Below are 22,664 nucleotides of genomic sequence, written 5' to 3'. Positions count from 1 at the left end.
AGGAATGGACCTTCTGTTTAGGAGCAAATAATTCTTGAGCAGGAAGATATCCTCACCTACCAAAAATCACAATGAAACCATAGATAAACTGATTTTAAAAGCCACCAGAAATTTGGGGTACCTGGGTGGCTCAGTCTGTTAAATGTCTGACTCTTGATTTTGGCTCAGGTCATGATCTCATGGTTTGTGGGTTCAAGCCCCGTGTTGGGCTCCACACTGTCAATGTGGAGCCTGCTTGGGATTCTTTCTTTCCCTCTCTGTCTGCCCTTTCCCCACTCACTCTCACTCTCTCTCAAAATGAATAAATAAACATTAAGGAACAAAAGCCACGAGAGAGGAAAGATGGTTTACCTATGAAGGATTAACAGGCCCACAGTAGGCTTTACAACAGCAACAATAGGAGCAAGAGAGAATATGGTAGGGTAAAACCTTCAAAGTTCAGTGAAAACCTTAGACAACTCCTGTTTCTTTCTTTTTTTTAATTTAAAAAAAATGTTTATTTTTTTTTTTTAATTTTTTTTAATTTTTTTTTTTTCAACGTTTATTTATTTTTGGGACAGAGAGAGACAGAGCATGAACGGGGGAGGGGCAGAGAGAGAGGGAGACACAGAATCGGAAACAGGCTCCAGGCTCTGAGCCATCAGCCCAGAGCCCGACGCGGGGCTCGAACTCACGGACCGCGAGATCGTGACCTGGCTGAAGTCGGACGCTTAACCGACTGCGCCACCCAGGCGCCCCAAAAAAATGTTTATTTTTGAGAGAGAGAGAGAGAGGGAGGGACAGAGAGAGAGGGAGATGTAGAATCTGAACCAGACTCCAGGCTCCAAGGTGGCAGCACAGAGCCTGATGCGGGGCTTGAACTCAAGAACCGTGAGATCATGACCTGATCTTTAACTGACTGAGCCACCCAGGTGCCCTCTCAGTTCATAATTCTGAAGCCGGTGAAACTATCATTTATCACTCGACGTAGATTAAAGACTTTTTTCCAGACTACCACAGACTGAGAGTTTACTCCCTATGGATCACATAGAAAGAACTGCTAAAAAGAAAAAATTGTCTCTACAAAGAATGGGTGAGATTCAAGAGACAATAGTAGAAAAGGGATATTAATGTGACAAGTAGGAAAAAAAAACAATCAAGTATCAATGTAAGAATTTGGCACAAACCTAACAACAATAGTGTCATTAATACCAGAACTCCAAAATTAGTTAAGGTTATCCAGTAAAAGTGAAGACTTTTGGAGAAAGATCATGAAAGGTAGAGCTTGTCACTTGCTTCTCCTTGTTGGTATGAGGTTGCTAAATGATAGAGCAGGTGAAATTCTGCATCTAGATTGCTTTTGTCTTCTCCATCCAGAAGAATATCATAGGACTGAAAAGAGTAGGTTGTATATTCTAATAGTGGAAAAATGAAAATGAATACCCAAGATGTGTGAGAAGAGAAATTATAAGAAAGTATTCAAGAGATCTATTCAAAGTGTGATTCTGAGATCAACAGTGTCTACTCGCCTAAGAACTTATTGGAAACAAAATCTTGAGTCATACTTTAGACATTTGAATCAGAGTCTACATTTTAAGCGTCCTTAGTCTGTAAAGTGCTGTAAAATGTTTTGTTTTTGGCTAGGACAGTTTAAATCCCAGGTGCAAATTAAATTACTAATCAGTTATTGATTATCATTTAGGAATCATGAAGATGATAGCAGTTTTTAAGATTGGCTTTGAGCAAATGGCACTATGATTTTCAAACAAGAGAACAAAGAGGATTGCCACCTCTGTGCACCTAAGCTTTTTCCTAAGTGCTATTTTATTTTATTTTTTTAAATTTTTTAGTGTTTATTTTTGAGAGAGAGAGAGAGAGAAACAGAGCATGAGTGGGGGAAGGGCAGAGATGGAGGGAGACACAGAATCCGAAGCAAACTCCAGGCTCCAAGCTGTGAGCACAGAGCCTGACTTCAAACTCACAGACTGTGAGATCATGACCTGAGCCAAATTCGGACGCTTAACTGACTGAGCCACCCAGGTGTCCTGCCCCCTAAGTGCTATTTTAGAATGGAATATTGAAGGATCTTGAGGTGGAAATGGTCATTACTGAAAGTCAACATTAAAACTAGGTCATCTCAGGGATACCTGTGTGACTTATTCAGTTGGGTATCTGACTTTGGCTCAGGTCCTGAACTTGGGGTTCACAAGTTCAAGCCCCACATTCGGCTTGCTGCTGTCAGTGCAGAGCCCTCTTTGGGTCCTCTGCCCCTGTCTCTCTGCCCCTGCCCCACTTGCATTCTCTCTCTCAAAAATAAATAAAAACATTTAAAAAAAAAATTAGGTCATCTCAGGCTAATTTTATATTATTCTTGTATCTGGTAAGATATATAAGATATATCTTATAGTTTATTATCCTATATCTAGGATTTCCAGTCTGGAAGATCAGGAGTATATGAGAAATGTAGTAGACCTATACCTCTTCAAGGCACTGGCAAGGCAGTGTAAATAAGATGGAGAAATGGAAGCTGGATAAGATGGTAATTAGGTTTCTTCATAACCTTAAATTTACTTTTCCCAAAAGGTGATGTTTAATGATGTATGTTAACTTACATAAAAATTTCTGGTAGTATTTATTATGTATCCCTCGAATGTTAACTCTTCCTTATTAAATATTTTTATTAATGAATCAGATGGAAAAAAATATGGAGGAAGGATGGGTAATGTGCATATTAGATACGAAATTCAGCATTCTGAAAGATCTTTAAAGAGAGTAATGGGCTAAACCAAGCAGGACAAAAACTTAAAAGGATGACTGTAAAAATTGTTAATTTTCTATCTCTCCCTCTCTCCAACAAAAAGCTAGCCCAATCAATCAATCAATCAATCAATCTACCAAACCCATAAAAACTGACAAAAGCATCTGTATAGTGGCTGCCAGAAAACCCCTTCAAAAACAAAAAACCATATGCAATCTTCATTTGTTTTGAAAGTGCCTAGATATAAGGGTAAAGTAATCAGACGTAAAATATTGAGTTCTGGATACAGTGATTTAAAGGATGTTGGCACATTTAAGCATGTTTAGATGCAAAGAGTCTGAAATCATGGCATATTAAGGAATAGTTGAAGGGTAGCTTGGAAAAGAAATGCTCTTGGGAGTACATGATAGTCTGCATGTATCTGAATGGCTATTACGTAGAAGAGCACCTGGCCTAAGGGGCTGAACTTGGGCCAGTGGATAAAAGTACAGAAAAAGCCTTTTTTCTTTTTTTTTCTTTTCTTTTAAAACTGGATAAGAGATAGCTTTTATGGCTGGTAAAAGCAGAGTATGGGCAGCCTCTGGAGAGGAACTGTGTATCTGAGTTTTACTGGAGGTGTTCAGATACTAGAAAAGCCTGCTTAAAAGGGATATAGAGACCCAGGATTTAGAGGAGAGATTCAATCAGGTAAGCTTACCACGTCCTTCCAATGAGGAAATGGTCTCTTTCTGTGATTCTAAGGGTTTCCGGCACGATTATAAGGTTTACTTAATTTTAGTCTGGTACCAGAATAAGGAAGTGTTACAGATATGTTGGCTTAGAGGGGTCAGGGTAGAAGAACTAGATTGGCCAACTGCCCTGCATTATCAGATTTGCAGAGACCAACATTAACATTTCTACTGAGGCTACATAGCTGAATATAGCTTATTACTATATACTTTGTGTAGTTGTTATTGTGTTGTCTTTACTATGAATTTTCAGGTGGAGACAATATTGACATTGGTTTTTTAGACTAAATTTGCAACTTTTCTGTGTGTGTGTCTTCGTGAGTAAAGTACAAATAAACTATGTACTGTGGAAAGGCACATCTACATCCTTGGCCTTTTTGATGTTTCTCTGAGCTCTTCAACTTTTTGTCAGGTATAAGGCTTTAAACAGCTCAATGCTGTTTGCCAAAATAGCCTTTTAAAAAAACGTTTACTTGTGGGTGTTGTCAGTCTTGTGGTCCAGCGTCCTTCATTCAGCCTCCGTTCTAGATGAGATTAATGAGAAATGTGGTGATAGGAAATTATACTTCGTGATCTTGGGCAAATCACTTAGTTTGGGCATTGATTCATCAGCTTGAAAAAAATTTTTTTTTAACATTTATTTATTTTTGAGAGACAGAGTGAGACAGAGTATGAGTGGGGGAGGGGCAAAGAGAGGGAGGAGACAGAATCCAAAGCAGGCTCCAGGCTCTGAGCTGTCAGCATAGAGCCTGACACAGGGCTTGAACTCATGGACTGCGAGATCATCACTTGAGCTAAAGTTGGATGCTTAACTGACCAAGCCACCTAGGTGCCCCTCATCAGCTTTAACATACAGAGTTTAGATTAGTAATTTTTAAAAAGTTTATGAAATACTGCCAAATACAGAAAGAAATGCAGAAAGTAATATAAACACCATCAGATTTAATCTACATTAATGTTTGACCTCATTAGGGGATCTTTAAAGGTTCTTTAAAGGAAAAGTTTCTAAAAAAAATTCTATTTTATTCTATTCTATTCTATTCTATTCTATTCTATTCTATTCTATTCTATTCTGTTGTATTCATTTTAGAGTGTGAGCAGGGGGAGAGCAGAGAGAGAGAATCCCAAGCAGGTTCCACATTTAGCACAGAGCCTGACTTGGGCTTGATCCCCTGTCCCTGGGATCATGACCTGAACCATAGTCAAGAGTCGGACATTCAACCAACTGAGCCACTCAGGCACTCCAAAATCTCAGTCTAAACTAAATATTCAGTGGAAATCTGGGTTAAGTAGAATATTTTGTTAAAATCTCAGGGTTTTAGAACTGGTTGAGGTTAGGAATAAAGATTTGGAAGCTGTCATAATGGATGTGGTGTCTGTAGTCTAGGATTGAATTGGTTTCTCCAGAGGAAGTTATATAAAGTGAGATGTGAGGAGGGGAAAATGACAGAGGAGCCAGCGAAGAAAACTGAAAAGTTGTGGTCAGAGAATCAGAAAGGAGTAAATCATGGCAAAGCCAAGATAGGAGTTCTAGTAAACAAGCTATTGTATCCATGCAGTTACTACTGCTATTGTGTATTTAGATTCATGATGTAAATAAGATAGCTTAAGAGAGTTGATAGCTTTTGATCAGAAGTGAGTCCAGAAGAGCCGGGTAGCCATTTTTCTGTTCATGTCCAATGGTAGAGAAAATCTTGTAGAGAAAAACCTTCTGTGTTTTTGAAGTTGGCATAACCTGTTTGCCACAGACCTTGACGCTTGGCAAGCTAGGTGGATGCTGTTCCTCCAGTGCAGTTGATGTGAATAAACAAGGTCTTATTCCTCCTACCAGGAATGGTATTAGGGTGATGATTATGTGTCCAGCTCGTCTCTGAGGGGCTTTCCTGAATGTGTTTTTTTTGTGGTTTGCAAAATATGGACCTCACACAAAATTGTACTATGAACTTAGCTCACTCCAAACCAAAAAGATCAATGTAGAATTCAGAGCAATTAATCTAGTAGTAGCAGAGTGTTTTTTGTGGTTATTTTTATCTTAGATCTCCAGACAAACACATTTAAATTCTTCATTGCACAAAAAAAGTAGACCAAGAAAAAGTGTATTACAGTAAGTGATTCGAGTTGAATACTTAGTAAAGACAAGATCATTTAGTAATTCTAATTACTATGGACTTGAGTATTTCTGTACCTAATATTTGTTATATGAGATCTATTTTATACCAAAGCCTGCATTTCCAGCTACTCTTACACTGAAGGTTTGTATGTTTAATACAAGAGTTTTCATTTTTTACTTTTTTTCAGTCACCAATTCCTGTGGGTCTCATACCTGACATTCCCTCAAAATGGCATGCAGGTATCTATGACTGGTTAGCACTGGCACATTTCCAAGGTCACTTAGCTGAGTGAGGGATCTAATGTACAAATGCAGCTAGGATATCTAGGTACTTTTGGTAAAGAAGCAGAAATATGAAGTCTTATAGTTATTGCCCTATGAGACTTTGGTACCAACAGAATGAGAAACATTTAGAAATGCTGAGGGATGTATTTCTGCTGTATTCTGATTTCTTACCCACAGAAGGAAAACATTTCATTTTTCTGAAATTAATGCTGAGAAGAACTGAGAGACAAAGAAATTAGGCAGTTAAGACTTATCTACAAATTTAAATGTCTGGACTTTTTGCCTTTATAATAAGAATTCAGTAATATATTTCAGGGATATTGAGTGAAATGTCTTTTAGGAGGTTGCTTTGTCTTTGCTTGTGTTTATTGGGATATATAGTATATGTGTTTGAAGTAGAATATTCAGGGGCACATGGGTGGCTCAGTCGGTTAAATTTCCCACTTCTTTCGCTCAGGTCGTGATCTCATGGTTCATGAGTTTGAGCCCTGCATTGGACTCGACAGTGACAGTGCAGAGCCTGCTTGGAATTCTCTGTTTCCATCTCTCTCTGCCCCTCTCCTGCTTGCTTTCTCCCTCTCTCAAAATAAATAGATAAGCATTAAAAAAGAGAGAAGTAGAATATGCAGTATACAAAATACAAATGAGAATGTAGAAATTAGGTGCAAATGATTTAGTATATGATTTATTTTTAAATTTTCTGACATGTGTACTTTTTTAAGACTTTGACCTCTTTAACTGTGCAGAAGGGTCAGTGATTTCAATAAGCACCCTCTTGAATCACCGTGACTGATGCCCTGTAATGGATTCAGCTAATAGGAACCAAATCTGATACTGTCAAATAGGATTAGTAGCCACACAGGCCAGCTTGAGCTGTGCCTGAATGCCAAGTGGATAAGGGTCAATGGGCTCTTTTGGCATCTTAAGCAGCCTGGTTGTGAATTTCATATTCCACAAAGGTCTTTGCTCTGTGGTGGTGGTCCATTTCTTCAAATTGAATCAATATTCAGTTCTGACATTGTCTTGTGGACTTTTTTGTTTCTTTGCATGGTAGAGTGTTTCTGATTTTAATAGGTTGGTGATGGAAAACCAAGGAAATGTAAAGACTTTTGTCATCTTGCACTTTAGAAAGGACTATTGGGGAAATCATGTAATTAATCTTTTTTGCATTGAATTTTAATTCTTGCTCTGAGGTCTTTAGTGCTGAATTCAGGCACCAAAACTGTATATTTTTAGTTGTTATATTTCTTGGATTCACTGGGTTTTATTTATTGTAGTTCTACTGTTTGTCAGTAAACACATTTTTTTTTTAAATCACTTTAATCTTTTCGTTTTCCATATCTCTGAGAAAAATTTTAAATAGGCTGGCTATCTTAACACATGTCGTTTACATTTCATAAAGTATTCAAGGGAAGAACACATTTAGATCTTCTTTGATTTCTTATTTGTAATTTTCAGCATATAGATCCTTTATAAGTTTTGTTAGGCTTATACCTAGGCATTTAAATTTTTTTGGAGTGATTGTAAATGGTCATAAATTTTGAAAATTGAAATTCAGTATTGGATCCTATTTAATTTTGCCAGCTTATAAAATATCTACATTTTTAAAGCAACTATCAATATTCCTATATTTTCCTTAGTATTATTGTTAAGAATGAAATATTTCAGGCACATAAAATACAGATTAAATAATAAAACACTTTAAAATAGTATCATGATGTGCAGAAGTTTTAAATTTAAATTTAAATTTAAAAGTATTTTCGTATATTTTCCTTCTAAAAGTTTTAAAGATTTGCTTCTCAAATATAAAATCTTTAATTTACCTAGAATTTATTTTTGTGTATGAGTTAGAGATCTGACCCCCTTCATCAGTATGGGTAGCCAATTGTTTAAAGACAGTTTATTGAATACTCTGTCCTTTTCTTGCTGATTATAGTATCACCTTTGTTTTTTATATGTATGGGTTCCTGTATGTGTGGGTCTGTGAGCTCGGCTCCCGTTTCTCTTGCAAAGGTCTGTTGGTTTATTTCTTAATAAATACCATACTTTCTGCTTTTGCTTTTTAAAAAATAAAATTTATTGGGGCACCTGGGTGATTCAGTCGGTTAAGCCTCTGACTTCGGCTCAGGTCATGATCTCACAGTTCGTGGGTTCAGGCCCTGCATCGGGCTCTGACCACTGGAGCCTGGAGCCTGGAGCCTGCTTTGGATTCTGTGTCTCCCTCTCTTTCTGCCCCTCTCCAGCTCACGCTTTGTCTCTTTCTCTCTTGCAAAAATAAATAAACATTAAAAAATTAAAAAAAATTTATTGACATAAACTGCATATATTTAAAATGTACAGTCTGGTGAGTTTTGACACACACACACACACACCTGTGAAACCAGTACCACAGTCAAGATAATGAATATGTCCTCCAGATTTTCGTGTACCTCTTTGTAATTCCTTTCTTTTTTTTTTTTTTTTTTTTTAATTTTTTTTTTCAACGTTTATTTATTTTTGGGACAGAGAGAGACAGAGCATGAACGGGGGAGGGGCAGAGAGAGAGGGAGACACAGAATCGGAAACGGGCTCCAGGCTCTGAGCCATCAGCCCAGAGCCTGACGCGGGGCTCGAACTCACAGACCGCGAGATCGTGACCTGGCTGAAGTCGGACGCTTAACCGACTGCGCCACCCAGGCGCCCCTGTAATTCCTTTCTTTTGCTTTTCCCTGATATTCTTTACTACTCCCCCCTCTTCCTCTTCCCAGGCAACCTTGATCTATTAGTGTTCTATTCTATTACTGTAATTAATATACATTCTCTAGAATTTTACATATATGAAATCATATATACTCTTTTTTCTCTAGTTGTTAGTGAGGTAGTATATTACAGAATTAGTGGTTAAGATTGGAGGACCTGGAGACAGACGAGTTAATCTTAATTCCTGCTATTGTTCATTTATAGCTACTTTTTCTCAGTCCCAGTTTTCCAGGTCGCCAGGGGAGAGTGAAGTTTTCCACAGGGAGAATGCAAGTGAGGAAGATATGATGCTTGAGGATAGAATTGTGAGGATTTTTAATTTACCGTAGGTATGGTTGGCAAGCACATACATGACTGTATGCAGAAAGGTTCAGAAGTCTGAGAGTAGAATGAAGAAAACCATTTAATAGAGAAGAAAAGATGTGTAAAATGAATATGACTAAAATAAAAAGGAGGTGCTATGAGGCTGTGTTGAATGATTGTTCAGGCTGGGAGAAAAAGAAGTAAAACCAGAATAGGGATGAATGATAGAAAAGAGATTTTATTTAAAAAAATTTTTTTTTCAACTTTTTTATTTATTTATTTTTGGGACAGAGAGAGACAGAGCATGAACGGGGGAGGGGCAGAGAGAGAGGGAGACACAGAATCGGAAACAGGCTCCAGGCTCCGAGCCATCAGCCCAGAGCCTGACGCGGGGCTCGAACTCACGGACCGCGAGATCGTGACCTGGCTGATGTCGGTTGCTTAACCGACTGTGCCACCCAGGCGCCCCAAGAAAAGAGATTTTAGATCAGAGGTTATGCTGTGCACAAAGAGACGACTTAGTAGGCTAGAAGAAAGAAAACAGTTGTGTTTCAGAAATAAGAATTTAAGAGTTTGAAAGTTCTTAGGTGGACCTTTCCAGAATATAATAAGGTTACCATATTTCCTATTAAAATAGAATACAGGAAACTTAGAAATGACAGGTATTTATTGAGGGGACATGGTAGAATTTGTGGTAAAGAATTATAAATGGAGCCTAAAAAGATTACTTCCCCAACTTCTGGCTTGGTGGGACTAGTGACGTTGAAGTGGTTGGTAGAAGTGTAGTTTAGCAGAGTAAAATTTGGTTTATTTACATGTTTTTCCTTTCCAGCACAGACCAACATAATTTGTAAGTATGTAATGACTTAACTATAGCAGTCTCAAATGAGACTAGTCTCATAGGATATTTTCCATAATACTTAGCATTAAGTATTACCATACACAGTATTGGGTCTCAAATACCTTATCGTTTAGATATAATATTAGATTGTCCTTGAGAGTTTTGGTGTACTTTAAATGTGAGTCATTACTCATGCTACCTGTTTTTTCTTTGTGGGCTGGTTAATTAGCCAGGAAAAATAATATAGGACAAGTTCTAGGTTAAAGATGTTTTATAGAAATATACTTGATGTCTTAGATTTGCACTTTCACTGTGGAAGCCACCAGTTCACATGTGGCCATTGAGACTTGAAATATGGTAGTCCAAATTGAGATATGATGTAAATAAAAATTACAATATGCATTGGACTTTTAAGACTTGGTATGAAACAAAGAATATAAAGTAAAATGGCTCATTAATAGTTTTTAATATGGATTACATGTTTGAAATGACAGTATTGTAGATAGATTAAACAAGATACAGTATTAAAATTAATTTTATCTCTTATTTTTTAAAGTGGCTGCTAGAAAGCTTAAGTTTCATTGTGGTTTGCATAGGACTTAACATATTTCTGTTGAACAACACACTGTCTTAAAATGAAAGAAATGTACCTCCCTCGTTTGCTATAATAGATGTGTTACTATTTGCTGAACTTTAAATCTAGTGGAAAAGCAAAACAAAGAAACAAACCCAAAATAAATTTAATGTGTGAGTATGCTTGATAAAATTTGCTTTGAGTGGATTTAAAAGTATGCACTATTATTAGGTTTCTAGTTATTTGAAAATTATATTTAGTGAGAAGTGTTAAACTTGGGGGGGATAAAGGTAACTGGATGCTAGGCTTCAGCTGACTAGGCTTGGGGTCTGAAAATAGACCTTTGCTTTCCTTTGTACAGATGTCTCAGTGCATTATGGGATTGTCTGTCTAAAAACCATCATATTCTACCATTAGTTTGTATTATGTGATACAGTAAGTGTCATGCTTGGTGATTGATACTTAGAGTTTTCTTTCTAATTTTAGATTTCTAAAGCAGTGTGGAATCATTTGGGAACTTGTTGGAAAAACTAATTCATTAAAAAAAAAAAAACAAAAAAACCCCACAACTAATTCATGAGCGCTAAACCCATTGAATCAGAAGCTCTGGTGGCTGGGCCTGGCAATCTGTTTAAACCCTCCAGATGATTGTAATGCACCTAAAGTTTGAGAAGCATAGTTGTAGATTATACTCCTTTTATAGAAGTGGCAAAACTCAGTCTGTTTATAACAAGTCTCCATTTTGTCCCTTGATTCAGATCTATTTATCCTGCTATATCGTATATTTAACTAATGTAAATTTTATTTTTATTACAAAACTGCTCATAAGGTTTATGGTTTAGTTTCTAAATAGCAATGATTATATTTAGAGTGGTATTTTATTGATTCTAATGAACACTTACTATATAAGTATCATTTGGGCAATTGTACACATCTATTTGGAAGGAATTACATTCCTTTCTTTTCATTTAATCATTTGTAAAAATGTCACATTCTTAGGTGGATGCTCTCCGATTGCGTTTGGAAGAGAAGGAAACCATGCTGAATAAGAAGACAAAACAAATTCAGGATATGGCCGAGGAAAAGGGGACACAAGCTGGAGAGATACATGACCTCAAGGACATGCTGGATGTGAAGGAGCGAAAGGTTAATGTTCTTCAGAAGAAGGTAAGGTGCAGGTGTTCTGAGTTTAGTTTCCTACACTTACCATACATCCCCATTCCTACCACTAAGTTATACCTAAATTCTGTCAAAGTTTCTTTCTTATTCCACTGTTTATATTTTTATGGTTAGTAAATGAAAGTGTTGTTGCAGTAGGTAGATTGTTAAAACTGCTCTGCATATTCAATTTTTAAAGTAAATGCGCTTAGTGTCCATAGTATTTTTGATGCTGCTGTTTTTGAAAAGTGCCTCATAGGTCGCTTTGTAGGTTACTTGTAGGTTCCTCATGATTGTAAGAGGCTAACTCTGGAGTAAATAAGAAAAGTGTCAATAATTATTCCCCTCCCTTTTTTTAAGCTTCTTAAGTAAGGGATACTCTTGAGATAACAGTTATAGTAGACAGTAGTATTTATTGTTCATCTCCACTGAGATGACAGATTAGAAATATTCGATCTTGTTCCAGTTTATTTTTAACCTCTACCTGGGGCACCTGGGTGGCTCAGTCAGTTAAGCCTCTGACTTTGGCTCAGGTCATAATCCCAAGGTTCATGGGTTTGAGCCCTACGTTGGGCTCTGTGCTGACAGCTCAGAGCCTGGAGCCTGCTTCGGATTCTGTGTCTCCCTTTCTCTCTGCCCCTCCCCTACTCTTGCTCTGTCTCTCTCTGTCTCTCAAAAATAAATAAATGTAAAAAAATTTTTTTTAATTTTAACCTCTAACAATAGCCAAGGAATAAAACTCTCTTTACTAAACCTCACATTCAGTTCTTATTTATTCATTCATTCATTCATTCAGTGCCCATGAGCATGGGAGGGGCAGAGAGAGAAGGAGAGAGAGAATCCCAAACAGGCTGCATGCTCAGCTTGGAGCCCAACGCAGGGCTTGATCTCACGACCATGATACCATGACCTGAGAGGATATCAAGAGTTGGACCCTTAACCAGCTGAACCACCCAGGCGTCCCTCACCTTTTCTTTGTAGTACAAAAGACCATGTCCTGTATTTTACCAATAGTATATTAGTTTGGTTTTCATTTGCTTCCTGTATGTAACCATAAATATTTGATCACTTTAAATATCTGTTGACTGTATCTTGTCAACAAGATAAATTATTTAAATTATTATGCATATAATCTCCTCATCACTCTTTCTCCTGACATGCTTACTTTTAAAATAATTTTTGTTATTTTTTAGTTTTTCTTTTTAAATTTTAATTCCAGTATAGGTAACATACAGTGTATACAATATAGTGATTCAGCGATTCTATACCTGTGTCAGTGCTCATTGTGATAAGTATACTCTTAATCCTCTTTACCTATTTCATCCATCCCCTACACACTTCCCCTCAGTTAACTATCGATTTGTTTTCTACAGTTAAGAGTCTGTTTTTTTTTATTCGTTCTGTTTCTTAAATTCCACGTATGAGTGAAATCATACGGTATTTGTCTTTCTCCGACTTTTTTTTCACTTAGCATTATGTTCTCTAGCTCCATCCACGTTATTGCAAATGGCAAGATTTCATTTTTTTAAATGGCTGAATATATTCCATTGTATGTATATATACACCATTCATCTATTCATCTATGGTTGGGACGCTTGGGCTGCTTCCATAATTAGGCTATTATCAATAATGCTACAGCAAACATAGGGGTGCATATATATTTTCAAATTAGTATTTTTGATTTAACAAATTTAAAAATCTGCATCTGTTGACTACTTTTTATGAAAAATAGTTTACTTATGATCTCTCCCATCTTGATTTTTGTTGGCAAGCTTTGTTGTCTTATTGAATCCATAATACTTTATGGATTTACAATGTGTTGATTTTCAAGGGGGAAAGACATTTTTACTATAATTATAATTCATATTGTTTAGCTTTTACTTCTGTGTTTAAGTGAATTTAATGTTTGTTACTAGTTTTACAGTGTCACAGCTAACTATTGCCAAGGTATAATTTTTTTTCTTTTTTTAAATTGTTTTTTAAATTTTTTATTTAAATTCTAGCTAGTTAACATACAGTGTAATATTTGTTTTAAGTATACAATGTAGTGATTTAACACTTCCATACATTATCCGGTGCTTGTTACAAGTGCCCTCTTTAATCCCCATCACCTATTTTACCCATCCCTCCACTGACCTCCCCTCTGGTAACTGTCAGTTCTCTATAGTTAAGAGTCTGTTTCTTGGTTTGCCCTCTCTCTCCCCACCCCCCTCTCTCTTTTTTTACATTGCTCATTTATTTTGTTTCTTAAATTCCACAGATGAGTGAAATCATACCATATTTGTCTTTTTCTGACTGATTTATTTTACTTAGCATACTCTCTAGCTCCATCCATATCATTGCAAATGGCAAGATTCATTCTTTTCTATGGCTCAGTAATATGCCATTGTATATATATGCCACATCTTCTTTATCCATTCATCAGTTGATGGACATTTGGGCTGCTTCCATATCTTGGCTTTTGTAATAAGGTTGCTATAAACATAGGGGTGCATATATCCCTTTGAATTAGTGCTTTTGTATTCTTTGGGTAAATACCAAGTAGTACGATTGCTGGATCTTAGGGTAGTTCTATTTTTAACTTTTTGAGGAACCTCCATACTATTTTCCAGACTGGTTGCATCAGTGTATTCTCACCAAGAGTGCAAGAGGGTTCTCCTTTCACCACCTCCTCACTAATACCTATTGTGTCTTCTGTTGTTGGTTTTAGCCATTTTGACATTTTGATGTGAGGTGATATCTCATTGTGGTTTTGATTTGCATTTCCCTGATGATAAGTGATGTTGAACATCTTTTCATATGTCTGTTGGACATCTCTATGGCTTCTTTGGGAAAATGTCTGTTTATGTCTTCTGCCCATTTTATAATTGGGTTATTCATTTTTTTGGTGTTGAGCTTTATAAGTTCTTTATATATTTCGGATACTAACCCTTTATCAGATATTTCATTTGCAAATATCTCTCCCATTCCATAGGTTGCCTTTTAGTTTTGTTGATTGTTTTCTTTGCTGTGCAGAAGTTTTTTATTTTGATGTAGTCCCAATAGTTTAGTTTTGCTTTTGTTCCCTTTGCCTCAGGAAACGTATCTAGAAAGAAGTTGCTATGGCTAATGTCAAAGAAGTTACTGCCTGTGTTGTCTTCTAGGATTTTTATGGTTTCAGGTCTCAAATTCAGGTCTTTAGTCCATTTTGAATTTCTTTTTGTGCATGGTATAAGTGGTCCAATTTCATTCTTTTTCATGTTGCTGTTCAATTTTCCCAACACCATTTGTTGAAGAGACATTCCCTTTGGGTATTCTATCCTGCTTTGTGGAAGATTAATTGACCATGTAATTGTGGGTTCATTTCTGGGGTTTCTGTTCTGTTCCATTGATCTGTATGTCTGTTTTTGTGCCAGTACCATACTGTTTTTATTACGGCAGCTTTGTAATATAACTTGAAGTCTGGAATTGTGATGCCTCCAGCTTTGCTTTTCTTTTTCAAGGCTGCTTTGGGCATTCAGGGTCTTTTGTGGTTTCATATAAATTTTAAGATTGTTTTTCTAGCTCTGTGAACAATGCTGTTGGTATTTAGATAGGGATTGCATTAAATGTTTAGATTGCTTTGGGTAACATAGACATTTTAACAATATTTGTTCTGGGGCGTCTGGATGGCTCAGCTGGTTAAGCTTCTGACTTCAGAGTTCCCTGAAGTTCGAGCCCCATGTTGGGCTCTGTGCTGACAGCTCAGAGCCTGGAGCGGCTTTGGATTCTATGTCTCCCTTTCTTTCTGCCCCTCCTCTGCTCAAATTCTCTCTCTTAAAAAAAAAAAAAAAAGCATTAAAAAAAAGCAATATTTGTTCTTCTGAATGGTGAGCATGGAATGTCTTTCCATTCTTTGTGTTTTCAATTTTTCATCCTTGTTTTATGTTTTTCAGAGTATAGATCTTTTGTCTCTTTGGTTATGTTTATTTCTAGGTATCTTAATTGTTTTTGGTGCAATTGTAAATGGGATTGATTCTTTAATTTCTCTTTCTGATGATTCATTGTTGGTATATAGAAATGTAGCAGATTTCTGTAGATTGATTTTGTATCCTGAGACTTTATGAATTCATTTGTCAGTTCTAGCAGTCTTTTTCATGGAGTCTTTTAAGTTTTCTATACATAATATCATGACATCTGCAAATAGTGAAAGTTTGACTTCTTCCTTGCCTATTTGGATGCCTTTTATTTCTTTTTGTTGTCTGATTGCTGTGGCTAGGACTTCCAGTACTAAGTTGAATATAAGTGGTAGAAATGGACATCCCTTTCTTGTTCCTGACCATAAAGGAAAAGCTGTCAGTTTTCCCCACTGAGGATGTTATTAGCTGTGGGTTTTTCATATATAGCCTTTATGATGCTGAGGTATGCTCCCTCTAAACCTACTTTGTTGAGGGTTTTTATCATGAATTTTTGCATCCACGTTCATCAGGGATCTTGGCCTATAGTTCCTTTTCATTGTGATGTCTTTATCTGGTTTTGGTATCAGGGTAATGCTGGCCTCATTGAATGAATTTGGAAGTTTTTATTTTTGGAATAGTTTGAGAAGAATGAATAGTAACTCTTCTTTAAATTTTTGCTGGAGTTCACCTGTGAAGCCATCTGGTCCTGGACTTTTGTTTGTTGGGAGATTTTTGATTATTAGTTTCTTTGCTGGTAATCGGTCTATTCGAGTTTCCTATTGCTTCCTGTTTCAGCTCTTGTAATTTGTAGTCTAGGGATTTATTCATTTATTCTAGGTTGTCCAATTATTAGCATATATTTTTTCATAATATTCACTTATAATTGTTTGTATTTCTGTGATGTTAGTTGTTATTTCTCCTCTCTTTTTTGCGATTTTGTTTGGGTCCTTTGTCTTTTCTTTTTGACAAGTTTGGCCAGAGGTTTATCAATTTTATTAATTTTTTCAAAGAACTAGCTCCTGGTTTCCTGTTCTATTTTTTTTTCTTTAGTTTCCATATCATTTTATTTCTGCTCTAATTTTTATTATTTCCTTCCTTCTGCTGACCCTAAGGCTTCATTTGTTATTCTTTTTTCTAGCTCCTTTTGGCGTAAAGTTAGGCTGTTTATCTGAGATTTTTCTTCTTAAAATAAACCTGTACTGCAGTAAACTTCCCTCTTAAAACTACTTTTGCTGCATCCCAAAGGTTTTGGGCCATTGTGTCTTTATTTTCATTTGTTTCCAGGTACTTTTTATTTCTTCTTTAATTTCTTAGTTGACCCATTCATTGTTTAGTAGCATATTGTTTAACCTACATGTATTTCTGGTCTTCCCAGACTTTTTTCTTGTGGTTGACTTCTAGTTTCATACTGTTGTGGTTAGAAAAGGTTCTTGTATGACTTCAATTTTTGTGTTTGTTGAGGCCTCTTTTGTGACCTAGTATGTCATCTGTTCTGAAGAATGTTGCATGTGCACTTGAAAAGAATGTGTATTCTGTTTTAGGATGGAATGTTCTGAACATATCTGTTACATCCATCTGGTCCAGTGTGTTATAAGCCATTATAATAATGTTGGGTGCATATATATTTATAATTGTTATATCTTGTTGGATTGTCTCCTTCATTACTGTATAGTGCCATTCCGTCTTTTGTTACATACAGTCTTTGTTTTGAAGTCTAGTTTCTCCGATATAAGTGTTGCTATTCCTGCTACTTGACATCATTTGCATGATAAATGTTTCTCCCCTCACTTTCAATCTGGAGGTGTCTTTAGGTCTGAGGTGAGTCTCTTGTAGGCAGCACATAAAAGGATATTGTATTTTTAATCTATTCTGATACCCATGTCTTTTGATTGGAGCATGTAGTCCATTTACATTCAAACTAATTATTGATAGATATGTATTTATTGCCAATTTATTACTTGTTTTGTGGGTGTTTCTGGAGATTTTTTCTGATCCTTTCATTTTTTTCTTTTTTTCATGTTTTTCTGATTTTCTTTAGTGATATATTTGGATTTCTTTCTCTTTATTCTTTGCATGTTTATTAGTGGTTTTTGATGTATGGTTACCATTAGGTCTGTATATATATATGTTACCAACGTGTTCTGCAAATATCAGTCTATATTCAGTTGATGGTCATTCAAGTTTGAACCGATTCTTTTCTCCTCTCCTCCCCATTTATAGGTATATGTTATTATATTTTATATCCTTTGTATGTGAGTCCCTTGACTGTTTTTTACAGAAATAATTCATTTTTACTGCTTTTGTTTTTCCTGCCTTCATACTGTCACTTTTGGTTTCTTTTTACTACTCAAAGAGTCCCCTTTAATATTTCCTGCAGGGCTGGCTTATAGTGCTCATGAACTCTTCTGATTTTTGTTTGGCTGGGAAACTCTTTGTCATGCTATTCTGAATGATAGTCTTGCTGGATATATTGTTCTCAGCTGCAGATTTTTCCCATTCACACTTTGAATATATCATGGTACTACCTTCTGGCTTGCCAAGTTTCTGTTGAAAAATCTCCAGCTAGCCTTTTGGGTTTTCCGTTGTAAGTTAATGAGTTCTTTTGTTTTGCTGCTTTTAAAGTTTTTTCTTTATCACTGTATTTTATAAATTTAATTACAGTATGTCTTGGTGTTGGCCTGCTTTTGTTGATTTCTCTGTGCCTCCTGGATTTGGATATTTATTTCCTTCCCCAGATAAGGGAAGTTTTCAGCTATTACTTCTTTAAGTAATTTTTCTGCCCCCTTTTCTCTCTCTTCTTCTGGGACTCCTATAATACAAATGTTACTACATTTGACGGAGTCACTGTGTTCCTTAAGTCTGTTCTTATCTTGCATAATTCTTTTTTCTCTTTTGTTCATCTTCATTGCTTTCCATTACTTTCTCTTCTGATTCATTCCTCTGTTTCTTCCTGCCTGCTGTTCAATGCATCAGGTGTGTTTCTAGTCTCATTTATTACACTCTTCTCTCTTATGGATTCTTTTTAGCTCTTTTATCTCTGTGGTAAAGGTGTCACTGATGTCTTCTTTTCTCAAACCCAGTGAGTATCCTTAAGATGTTGCTTTGTTTTTTTTAAGGATATGTGTATTTTATTTTTTATTTTAGAAAGAGAGTGTGCGAATGGGGGAGAGGGGCAGAGGGAAAGAGAGAGAATCTAAGCAAGCTTTATGCTCAGCACGGAGCCTGAAATCAAATCAAGAGTCAGATGCTCAACTGACTGAGCCACCCAGGTGCCTCAGGATTGTTGCTTTAAATTCTTAATCAGTCATGTTCCTTATATCTGTTTTGCTTAGATCTCTGGCCGTGGTTTTATCTTGTTCTTTCATTGGGATAAATTCCTCTGTGTTTGCATTTCGTCTAAGTTTCTGTCTTCTTCTCTGTGTTAGAAAAGCCAGTTAATGTCTCCTGCTCCTGAAAGTAATGGATTTACGAAGAAGAGTTAAGGTAGTGTCCAGGGTCTGGCATCTCAGGACTGTCTCTGGTGTGTGCTCTGTGCAGTCTGCTGTTGTGTTCTGGTTGTTCTGTCCTTCAGGTCAGTTATCTGCAGAGGCTCTCATTGCCTCCTGTGGGCAGTGTTTTGTCTCTGGCCTGAATGTGGTGAGTTTTAGCTAGGTGTGGTCTGGTTGGCTTGTGAAATGAGAGTTGTCATCATATCCAGTGTAACTGAGGCCTTGCCAAACTCTCTGGTCCAGAGATGTGGTATGGGCAGGGCTTTGTGCTGGTCTTCTGGGGGAGGGGCCTGCTATGCTCGGGTTGGGGCAAGGGTGACTGAGAAGGGCAGTTCCACTAGAGCCCAGGGGCATGGAGCTTAGTGTAAGCAAGTTAGTCAGCCTTTGGGCACTGTGCTGCCTCTTGCAGGTGGTTCTGTGTTTAAGATGAGGGGGTAGGGGAGGGAAATGGCTTCGTAAGCTCCCTTGTTCCCAGAGAGGTGTCTCCATGAATGCTGCCTCTCAGGGTAGCGCTCCAAGAAGAGTGAATAATTTCTGCACTGTGTACCTCAGGTGTTCTTCACATCGCTGTTTTCATGCTGTTTGCCCCCAGGTCGTTTGCTTGCCTTCTGTCCAGGAGCTGCACAGTGGATGTGGCTTCTTCTCTGCCTTTAGTTGTGAAATTTGTTCTGTCAATCCTCAGGTTGATTTTGGGGGAATTTAGGATGATTTGATAGTTATCTAGTTGTGTTCATGGGAGGAGGTGAGCCTAGGGTCTTCCCTGCCATCTTCCTGCTTTGTACCCCAAGGTTTAAATTTTTATTTAATTCTTGATTGCCCTAGAATTCCTTTGAATAGGTTTTCAAGAAAGGTCATAGGTATGATATTTTCTATGTTCTTGCTTATTATGTTATTTATATTATCGTCTTTACATTTTATAACTAATTGTTACAGAGATGCAAAGAATATAGAGAATAATGAGTAATGGTAGTTACTCAGCTTAACTAAAACTTCAGGGGTGCCTGGGTGACTCAGTTGGTTAAGCATCAGACTCTACTCTTGATTTCAGCTCATGTCACAATCTCATGGTTGGTGAGATCGAGCCCTGTGTTGGGCTCAGTGCTAACAGCACAGAGCCTACTTGACATTCTCTCTCTCTCTGCTAGTCACCACCTCCCCCACAATAAATTAAAAACTTAAAAAAAAGAAGTGAAAATTCAAATACAGTTTATGTTCCTTGGCATATCTTTACTTGATAGTATTGCCCTCCATTCTGTCCCAGAGTTGAACACTTAATTTTGGTACTTAAGAATGCCCTCATATATTGGATCAGGATGCATACTTTTGTACTTTTATAACCTATGTATATATAAGTAAAACATAGGTAATATGAGAAGTATTTACCCTGACTGTAACCAAGAGAACGTAAAATAAGACCAGATTAACATACAATTTTATACCTGTACTTTTATGCTCTGTTGGTGAAAATTAAGAAGTCTGTGACAGTATCAAGTGTCAATAAATATGGCACCTGGTTTTCTTGAAGAGGAGTGTTGGATTTTTAAATTGGTACAAATATTTTGGGAAGGAGTTATGAAGTTAAACATAAGCATACCCTCCCCAATACAGATACCTTAGATGAACTCCAGTATACGTGTAGGAATGCTCATAGTAGCCTTGTTTGGCTATAACAAAACAAAACTGGGAAACAGTCTACAAATGTTCATTAAGAGAAGAATGAGTAAGTAAATTTGGTATAGTCACACAATGGAGCCTCTTATTTTAGGGCAAAGGAATGTTTAGGATAAAAATTCAGCAGAGTCATTCTTCTAGATGTAGGGAAGGCAAGGGAAATGGCATAAGGAGGGATATGTAACTATCTTAAGATAGGGAATGAGTTTGTATGTATTTAACTTATTATTCACATACTTCATAACATATATGTATATAATAAATATTATTTGACATAAATGAAAATAACTAAGCAGATTAAGTGTTGTTAAACTTGCATGGTTGGTACATTGGTGTGTATTAGTTTCCCTTTGTTTGAATATTAACTTAAAAAAGGCTTAAGAAGAAAAACCCCATCTCTCTTTGTATATATCTGTATTTTCTTTGGAAAAGAAAAACTGACTCTTGGTTTTGGCTCAGGTCATGATCTCATGGGTTTGTGAGATTGAGCCCCTCATCAGGCTCTGTGCTGACAGTGTGGAGCCTGCTTGGATCTCTCTCTCTCCCTCTCTCTGCCCCTCCCTAGCTTGCAGTCTCTCTCTCAAGATAAATGAATAAACATGAAACAAAAAAAAAGAGAGTAAAGTATCTTTAAAAAAAAGAAAAAAATTTTCATATATTTCACTTTAAATTTGTTCCTAATTTTATAATTCTAAAATTAGAGCCATCTTTCTCTAGAAGTTCATTTGTACATTTTGAAACAGTGTCTGATACAGATGTAGAGGCTTATTTGATGAAGTTCAGCTGTCTGATTAAAATTTTTTGTATGAATTCTCTGGCAAGTGGATTTATTCATCTTATGGTCAAATGTATCCAATTATGATGAATTAATGACTCGGACAGTTTGATCCTTTATCCTTGAACCAGAATTTGGCTACTTACAGTGTTTGCTGATTGAGATTAACTTGGGGGCATATTGAATAAGTATAATTCTCCTTCTGTAGGATGACTTTTTAGATATTGGGAGCTTGCTCTTGGACAGCCCTCACATCTTATTTTCCTAGGTGAAATATTTCTGTTCCTCTCAATGTTCTCATTTGCCCTTAATTTTTCTGATGGGAGTTATTTGTCTGAACTTATTTTTCTTCCATACTTTACTTGACCAGTTGGAATTTTGGATCTAATTGCAAGAGAGATGATTAGAACATTATGAATATTCTGTTCTTGGTCCTAGCTGATACGTGATATTGGCAACTCTCTGAAACTCACTAACCTTCAGTTTTTTCATTTATAGGGTGTAATAGTTACTTCAGGAGGTTTTTGTTAAATGATGTAATGTGTATGAAAGTACCTTGGAACCTATAAAGTGTTGCACACTGTGGATATAAGGTGTTAATATTGTTTATTCTTACTCAATTTTACTTTGCTAAATTCAGCCAATTAATCTTTGAGGATCTTTTTGAATCTTGATTTATTTAGTTTGTCTCCTTCAATTTTATGCCTTCTACCCATCTGTGAGCATATTCTTTATACTTTCATATAAGTGATAATATATTGAATAGGGCCAGAAAAGACTTTTGTGGTATATTGTACATCTGTCAGATTTATTTCTCAAAACAATTCTCAAAGCTCTTTTTGTCATCTAAAAATTTTTATTCTTGTAAATTTGTAGGTCTAGCCTTTTTTTTTATTTTATTATTATTTTTTTAATATATGAAATTTATTGACAAATTGGTTTCCATACAACACCCAGTGCTCATCCCAAAAGGTGCCCTCCTCAATACCCATCACCCACCCTCTCCTCCCTCCCACCCCCCATCAACCCTCAGTTTGTTCTCAGTTTTTAACAGTCTCTTATGCTTTGGCTCTCTCCCACTCTAACCTCTTTTTTTTTTTTTTTTCCTTCCCCTCCCCCATGGGTTCCTGTTAAGTTTCTCAGGATCCACATAAGAGTGAAACCATATGGTATCTGTCTTTCTCTGTATGGCTTATTTCACTTAGCATCACACTCTCCAGTTCCATCCACGTTGCTACAAAAGGCCATATTTCATTTTTTCTCATTGCCACGTAGTACTCCATTGTGTATATAAACCACAATTTCTTTATCCATTCATCAGTTGATGGACATTTAGGC

At 36.5% G+C, this 22,664-nt stretch overlaps 1 protein-coding gene across 14 annotated transcripts in view; it reads left to right on the top strand.

Annotated features, from left to right (window-relative positions):
- Positions 1–22,664, top strand: part of ERC1 (ELKS/RAB6-interacting/CAST family member 1) — a 518,359-nt gene that overhangs the window by 132,932 nt on the left and 362,763 nt on the right. For all 14 annotated transcript variants that reach the window (XM_043565007.1, XM_043565004.1, XM_043565003.1 and 11 more), the window contains one exon: positions 11,317–11,484. In XM_043565007.1, coding sequence (XP_043420942.1) covers positions 11,317–11,484 — 168 coding nt within the window. The remainder of the gene's footprint in view (positions 1–11,316; positions 11,485–22,664) is intronic.

The sequence above is a fragment of the Prionailurus bengalensis genome, chromosome B4, assembly GCF_016509475.1.
Source record: "Prionailurus bengalensis isolate Pbe53 chromosome B4, Fcat_Pben_1.1_paternal_pri, whole genome shotgun sequence".
NCBI classification, from domain to species: Eukaryota; Metazoa; Chordata; class Mammalia; order Carnivora; family Felidae; genus Prionailurus; species Prionailurus bengalensis.
Note: the sequence above shows the minus strand (reverse complement) of the source record. Positions and strands in the feature narration are given on the sequence as shown.